At 42.7% G+C, this 7,633-nt stretch overlaps 1 protein-coding gene across 2 annotated transcripts; it reads left to right on the forward strand.

The window, feature by feature from the left end:
- Positions 1-883: 883 nt before the first annotated feature.
- LOC148029305 (uncharacterized) lies at positions 884-3,527 on the forward strand. 2 transcript variants are annotated; one of them, XM_087688083.1, is made up of 4 exons: positions 884-1,333; positions 1,532-1,795; positions 1,912-2,059; positions 2,916-3,527. In XM_087688083.1, the coding sequence occupies exons 1-4, from the start codon at positions 980-982 to the stop codon at positions 3,386-3,388; spliced, it is 1,239 nt and encodes a 412-aa protein (XP_087544209.1). In that variant the 5' UTR covers positions 884-979; the 3' UTR covers positions 3,389-3,527. The 2 variants fall into 2 exon arrangements, with proteins under 2 accessions (XP_087544209.1, XP_087544210.1); XM_087688084.1 differs by having other exon boundaries at positions 2,017-2,059.
- The last annotated feature ends 4,106 nt before the right edge of the window (positions 3,528-7,633 follow it).

A 7,633-nucleotide genomic window follows, 5' to 3' on the forward strand; every position in this document is an offset into this window, starting at 1 on the left:
TACGGGCAGAGAGGTTGAGCTGTGCATCCCTCTCGTTTTCCATTCTCTTTGAACCAAGTGTGGCATGGATTTGCTTTGGATTGGGTATTTCTATGTAAAGTAGAATGTCCAAACCCAACATTAGAATGCTGTCAGGAGACCTCGGCCCATAGAAACCCAAGTTTCAAGTCGATCCTAGTGGGTTCAGCCGTGAACGTTCCGTTGCGAGGCGGACTCAAGAAACCCTAGGCAACAAACCCCGTGACATTCCATGGGAGTGCCAAGCGGCGTCGCCTAGACTCGGCTCTCAATGGACTGCTAAAAACATGCTTGGACAGTCGATAGGCGAGCACGTTACAGTGTCTAGAACATACAAAATTGATTGGCAAACACCATCTTCTATTTGCGCTTTTGCATAGCAATAGTTGAAGAGCCACACGTTCTAAGACTCTCTCTCTCGCTATACACACACACACACACACACACACACACATACATATATATACATATATATACATATCTACATACATATATATGTATATATATATATATATATATGCTGCTTGTTCGTGACTTTGAGATATCCCTTGAGAAGGGTTTTGTGAGGTCTTGAAAACGCCCAAAAGACTTGATTGATAGGGAGGTTTTGATCACGTTTAGAAAACATTTTTTCCCCCTTTTTTTCTATTTCTTCTGTAAATCAGGACAGATTCGGGCCCGAATGGGCAGAAATATCGGTCCACCAATGTTAAGCAGGCTAATGATTTGCATTTTGACGCGCGACACACATCCGTCGGGACTCCCTTAAAGCGACCTCTTTTTATTTTTATTTTAATCTTCATTATTTATGTTATTTTTAAAATAAAGGCCAGTCCTGACTCCTGCTTGTTGTGGCTTCCTCCCTTCTAAAAGTCTTTGGTTGTAATGAAAGAAGAAAGGTGGTTGGTGTGAGCTTGTTCTAGCGCGTTTGCAGGTCGCGCTTGCAGCAGCATCATCCCCCATGGCCACCCATCTTCTCCAGTTCAACCTTGCAGAAGCATCATCCATGGCCCCCTATCTCCTCCTCCTCCTCCTCCTCCTCCTTCCGGTGCTTCTTCTGCTCCTTCTTCTCGCCTTCATTCCTCAGACGTTAACCAGCATGTGGAACGGCCAAACGGCCTTCATGCCTTCCCTCAAAGGCAAGCACTTCGTCATCACTGGCGGCTCCACCGGCATTGGCTACTGCATAGCTCAGCGCTGCCTTATGGAAGGAGCTCACGTTACTCTCATGGCGAGGACAGTCAAAAACCTGTTGGTTGCTCGCGATTCTTTGTTAGAAACGGTGGCCTGCTCCAAGGACGACATCCTTCTGAAGGTCCCGTTTCCAAGAACATTAACAGCGTTTTTCTTCTTCTTTCTCATGTCTTACCTTGTCTGCTTATTGTTCCTATTTCTTGCCGGCTGTGCATTTGGAAAGAAGCTAACATGTCCAGGCATTTAACATTTGTTGTCTCAACTACGTCTCTCTCTTTCGTATGGTTTGTATCTTAACTGCTGTTTCTTTTTCTTTCAGGCTGTGGACGTTGCTTGCCCGTCCGCCATGGCTGCTGCTATCCGGGAGACCTTTCTATGGAGGCCTGTCGATGTCCTCGTGTGCAACGCTGGCGTCATAAAGACTGGCTTCTTCGAGGAAGTAAGCGTGCAAGACCACGAAGCTCAGATGCGAACCAACTTCCTCGGCAGCGTGTTTCCTGTGCACGCGGCCCTGCCATTGTTGAAGCAGAGAGCACAGAGAAACCCTGTGTCCATTGTTTTTGTCAATTCTCTTGTGTCGCTGGTAGGCAAGACAAGTTCAGTTTTGATTTCCCATTGTTCGCCCTCTCTTTCTCTCTCTTTCTCTCTCTCTCTCTCTCTCTCTCTGTGCATAACTTAAGCTGAGGCGTGTTTATTCAGTTTTTCGCTTGCGGTACCAACAGCTACATGGTATCCAAGTACGCTCAAAAGGGGCTGGCTGAGCTTCTGAGAGTAGAGCTAATGCCGCATAACATAAACGTGCAGATGGTGTGCCCGGGCTACACAGAGACAGCGATGCTCGATGAAGGTAAGCTTTAGGTTTTATTAATGTTTCAGTTCAAATTTTCTCTCGTAGGTTTTGGCAAAAGTCGAAGATTGAAATGTGCAATTGTGCACCGGGGGATGAATGGAGATGCTACCATCAGTTACCTATCTCAACTATCAGAAAGAAGCTAACGTCCACTTCTTTACCAGTCCTGTATGCATATCCAATTTTGTTCCTAGGCCTTGCTAACTGTGGCAGTCCTTAGTCTTCACGTGACAGTGCGATACTGTGACTGCATTGAACTGGCGCGCTTTTGTCTCTGAACGAGGCCACCGCGAAACAAGCTGAATTGTGATAATGGCCATTGCCTTCTTTTAAAATCTTGAAACAAGTCTGGCCTATTGAATCTGTGGGCTGTAACGTTTATTTAAGTTCGGATGTAAAATTTACCCCACGCATACATTGCAAAAAAGTTGCAGTGAGGAGCCCTGGCTCTTGTTTTTTCTGCCGTAATGTGGCAAGCTACATTAAGAAAATATGTACTCAAGCAAGTTGAATTCCTTTAAACCATAAATTTAGAATCAAGTGTGGTTGACCAAATGCACGAGTGTAATGCAACTCTGTGCGTTCATCGAAATATTTTGTACTCTCCCACTAAGATATCTATTCTCGTCTAAACATACTTCGATAAATTTTCAACTCATTTCAAATAGTCAAAATTATTACAAAATAATATCACGAAACTTTCCTCAGTTGCTCTGTTCCGGTCGCTCTCATAATTTATTAGCTTGGTCTCCTAGAAATAGTAAGTACTATTAAAGCCCTCTAGCTGAGGAACACGTGGATAGGTTTGGCTTGATGATGATTGGTTTACGTTATGTGTGCGTTTTTTTTGCAGCTGATAAGTTTTCAAGTTTGTCCCCGATGTGGAAGAAGCTACTGCTGTTCGACAGGAAGGAGGCGGAGAGGGCGGAGGACGTGGCGAGGGTGACTGTGGATGCGGTGAAGAGGGGCAACTTCCTGAGCACGACGACCCTGAAGGGCCACCTGGTGGGCGTACTGGGGCGCGCGCTGGCGCCCCATGACCGGCCACTCCACGCCCTCCTGGACCTCCTCCTCCTGCTGCCCCTCTTCCGCCTTATCAGCTTCCCCCTCACCTCCCTCTTCACCGCCGCTGTGCGCAGTTACCCTCGCCTCCATCATGAGCCCCCGCCCATGCCAGCACCGGAATCTTCGCCTGCATTGCTGTCGCCAGTCACCGTGGCAGCTGCTGCCGTCGTTAAGCACGACCTCCCCCCTCCTACCTCCTCTCCTCTCCTCGTCGAGTTCATCCAGACCCTTAAAACCGGTCTTTTCACCTACCCACGGTAAAACCCAGTTTTGATTGAATCCAGACCTTAAACCCTAGTCTCTTGTAAAACATACATATGGTATAGAAGATGAAACGTTTTTGTGGTTCATTCATTTGTTCTTACGATCTCTATAATTAAGACATTCCACTATTTCAACTCTCACTGCTGAGAATTGTCGAATCTAGTACATCTTATGTTATCGTAAACACCACCTCCCAGAGATAGTTAAGATGGGGGAGTGACGGGATTCACTACCATAGAATGAGGCATGCTTTTTGGGTAAAATCGTGAATGTTGCAAGGAGAGTAAGCTCAACCATTAAAAGAACTAGGCACTCCACGCCTAGACTTGCCTAGGCACTTCGCGTCGAGGCGGGCATGATTTTTTGGTGGGGGTGGGGGGGGGGGGGGGGGGTACTGGACGCGTGGCACCCGCCCCCACGTTCTCTTTTTTTTTGTGGGGGAGGTGGGGGGCTGCCACATGGCACCCGCCCCCCACCTCTCCGTAACTAGTAGTAGAGATTCAAAGTGGCTTCCTTAGCAATTGAATTGTGTGTGGTGTTCGAGTTAAAGTTCTAGACCCTAGAGTGGCTCAACCATTAAAAGAATTCAAAGTGGCTTCCTTAGCAATTGAATTGTGTGTGGTGTTCGGGTTAAAGTTTTAGACCCTAGAGTGGCTTCCTTAGCAATTGAATTGTGTGTGTTGTTCAAGTAAAAATTCTAAACGCTCGAGTTGAGGTCATGTGTTTAAACCTCTAAGTTTTGTAGTAACTTGAGAATAAGTTAAGAATAGTTGTGTTTAGCGAAATTAAATAAGACACAAATTTAGTCTTTGTGAATAAGACACACCACAAACAAGGTTACAAAAGGGTTCGTACTTGTAACATTTTAAATATATAACATGACCATAACACTATTTTTGTTGTGAAATATTTTTTTTTTGGTTCTTGTATCTCATTTTTCCACGATTGCATTTATTTTTTCAACCACCAACATGTCTTAATTTATATCAACACTTACACATGGGTTGGTAGTTGAGGTGTTCTTAAAAGCATGCCATTATCCACCTCTCCTCTCTTTTATACCGATGTAAAAAAAGTCTTGAGGCTATGCCATAATAACTACTTGGGAGTTGGAAATAACACTTCTATTTAGAAATATACTTATTGGATTATCGAAGAATACTACAATCACTCTCTTTGAAACATCTTAATTTTTTTGTTTCTTTAATTTACAATTTTTGAAGAAAATCACATAAAACATTGTTCAATATTTTATTGTTTTCATAGTACCACTAGAAATTTATATTTGTTAACTTTTAAGCTATATAGACTACACATAACTCACAATATCTAACTCCAAATTTAAAGAATTATAATTCAGATTCTTTCCTAGTTACAAGATTGCACACACATTGTTGCTTACAAATTAACCAACACTCGTAGAAGTTTAGTTTCAACCTAATATATTGAAGCTATTTTGCTTACAAGGGTCAAGTGGTTAAATCTTTTTCTATATACATTATAAAGGATTTTTATCATTCTTCTCATGTCAAATAGATATAGTACAAGTTATCCTAACTCTTCTCTCTCTTTAGTATGAGTGTGAAATAGTCTTGAGGCTATGCCATAGTGAGACTTGGGAGTTGGGAATAACATTTCTAATCAGAGATATATTTATTGGATCACCAAAAAATACTATAATCTCTCTCTTTGAAACCTCAGAAATTTTTTGCTTCTTTAATCTACCCATTTTTGTAGAATGTCACAGAAAATAGTACTCAATATTTTATTATTTTCATAGTACTATAAAATTATATTCGTTAACCTTTAAATTATAAAGACTACACAACTCACAATATCTAACTCCAAATTTAAAGAAATATGATTAAGATTATTTCCTAGCTACAAGATCACACACACACACACACACACACACACACACGCACGCACGCACGCACGCACGCACGCACACACACACATTGTTGTCGACAAATCAATCAAAACTTTTAGAAGAGAAGTGACAAGATATGATATTGAAGCAATTTTTGCTTACAAGGGTTTGAACACCATGCTGTGTAGAAGTATTATATGTGTGTGTTTGTATATCCTTGAACTTAACAAACTCATGGAGAAATGAGACTTGGGATATGGACACAAAGCAAACTACATGTAATTCTCAACCTCCAAGCTACAAAATTTTTGAAAACAATATAATTACATCAAATGTGATGACCTTTGGTGCCAAGCCATCAAGACATAGGACTTAGATACCATATTGTGTGTAGGCATAAGGTAATAATATGTCTGCACCAGGCATAATGTCCCTTAATGCCATATGGTCATGGGACCTAAACACCATGCCTAATGGAAATGTGTGGTGACCCTTTGTCTTTTGTATCATTCTCTCTTTCACACTTGTAAAGTAAAGAATGTGGTATCTATGATTCTCATGTGAAAGCTAAAAGTTACTAAAAATAGTATCTATAATTCTCAAGCTAAAAACTACAACAATGTGGACAAAAAAGTGACTACACTAAATGGAGTGTCCACTACCTAACATGTATTACAAGTGATCCCACTATATGCCACAAGCTTCAATTTATGCTTGCACATGCGGCTTCCGCCTTTTGCACTTGCCTTGATTCTAGGGGGCTATTCTTACACTTCTTCACCATTTCTTCCATTGTGTCTCCATTTTTAGATTTTTCTTGTATTTTATCGTGCCTTCTTTTTCTTTGCCTTGCGTTGGGGTTAACATTACCCCCTCCTAGATGAGTGCCAATCCCATGGCACTTGCGGGGTACTAATGAGGGCTTAGGGACTGGATGGGTGGTCATAACAATCACAAATCAAACTCTTGTAGCAAGGCCTAGGACTCTTACTTGCGCACGTTGGAAGCTAGCTGTTTGGTTAGGGTTACTAAAGAAATTGTTGGAGCTCGGATGATGCTATGGGTCACCTGGGGAATTATAATGGGGGAAGCAAAGGAAGAGTTGTTATAAGTGCCGTTGGCAAGATTGTAGTGAGGTTTGGCAATTGACATTCATCAGACTAATGATGACATGTCAATGATCGTTGATATTTTGCTGCTACTACTCTGCTTTAAGAAGAAAGGTCGCCCATCATCATGGGCTCAATCAAATATCTGTTAATATTCCCTCTAACTACACTTGAATTGAGGGCCTTGACCCTACCCCACCGATCTGCAGAAAGCTCGACATTCTTGAGCTGAGAGCTTGTAGACTGGTTATTGGAGTGGATGGTGGGCCTCCAAAGTTGGGGATTCGTTGTCTTCGCTGTACCTAAAAAAGGAAAGATCGTACACTTTCCTAGGGGTGTGCCTACCTCACTGTGTTATGTTCGTGCACTCATAATGTGGACCTGCAAGTTGGGTCGAGTCATGGGTAAAAACAATATAGGCATTGTCTCACACTTAAGGACCTAGTTTGTGCAGGGGGATGTGCTGTGGACGTGACTTAGGGAGACAGGTCTAATCAAAGGTAGCATGAGCTCCCCTTGGTGTGTCCTGCTCTTAATGTGCCCTAAGTGTGCAATGGGGGAAAGGGCTAGGGTACATCCTAGGTGCAGTGATGGTGACTCTCAGTGGAGAAAGATGGCCCCTTTTTTTTTGCTCTTTCTTTTCTTTTCTTGATTATGATCTTCGAGGGGCAGTACAAAATAGAGGATCTATTCCTCTGTCTCTTAAGTGTGAGATGGAGAGGTAGGGGGCTTCAATGATTTACTAAGGAAGTTCCTACTTAGCATATACCCTTTTTGGCCTATCCTAACATGGAGAGGAGTGGTGGACAAAAATGGATGGCGCTACAATTGGTGAAATGGTTGTCGTTCATGTCCTCAAGGAGGGCCATGCAAAATAACAAGAGTAGAGCAGCACGCAACATCAGTCAAGTCATGGCATAGGTATCTATTCCCTCATTAATATAAAAAAAGAGCAGCGGAAGATGGTACTCTACCGGTGCAGGGTGTTGCTTGAGGAGTGTCCTAAGTAATCTAATATAGTTACATGACATTGCAAAGGCGGGGTCTAGGCAGGAAGAGAATTCACTTAAGAAGTGGGTCACGGAGTCTCCTAAATCTTTTTCTGAGAGAGTGAGTGCTTCCTCAAGCTTTATGGCATTGTCATTGTAGATCTTAGGAAAGTCGTATCAGCCATGGATGTCAGGATCAAAATCTACTCCTACCCTCCGAGGATACAGCAGGTAGGTCATATCATTTCGCTCGAAGGGAAAGGAGCCGCAAAAC

The sequence above is a fragment of the Lygodium microphyllum genome, chromosome 11, assembly GCF_053477565.2.
Source record: "Lygodium microphyllum isolate KBCC chromosome 11, Lygodium_microphyllum_v1.1.10, whole genome shotgun sequence".
NCBI lineage: Eukaryota > Viridiplantae > Streptophyta > Polypodiopsida > Schizaeales > Lygodiaceae > Lygodium > Lygodium microphyllum.

Coding starts and splice junctions, on each gene's coding strand:
- LOC148029305 (XM_087688083.1), top strand. CDS start 980: ATGGCCACCCATCTTCTCCAGTTCAACCTTGCAGAAGCATCATCCATG. Junction 1,334..1,531: donor AGGACGACATCCTTCTGAAG/GTCCCGTTTCCA, acceptor TTTTTCTTTCAG/GCTGTGGACGTTGCTTGCCC. Junction 1,796..1,911: donor TCAATTCTCTTGTGTCGCTG/GTAGGCAAGACA, acceptor GTGTTTATTCAG/TTTTTCGCTTGCGGTACCAA.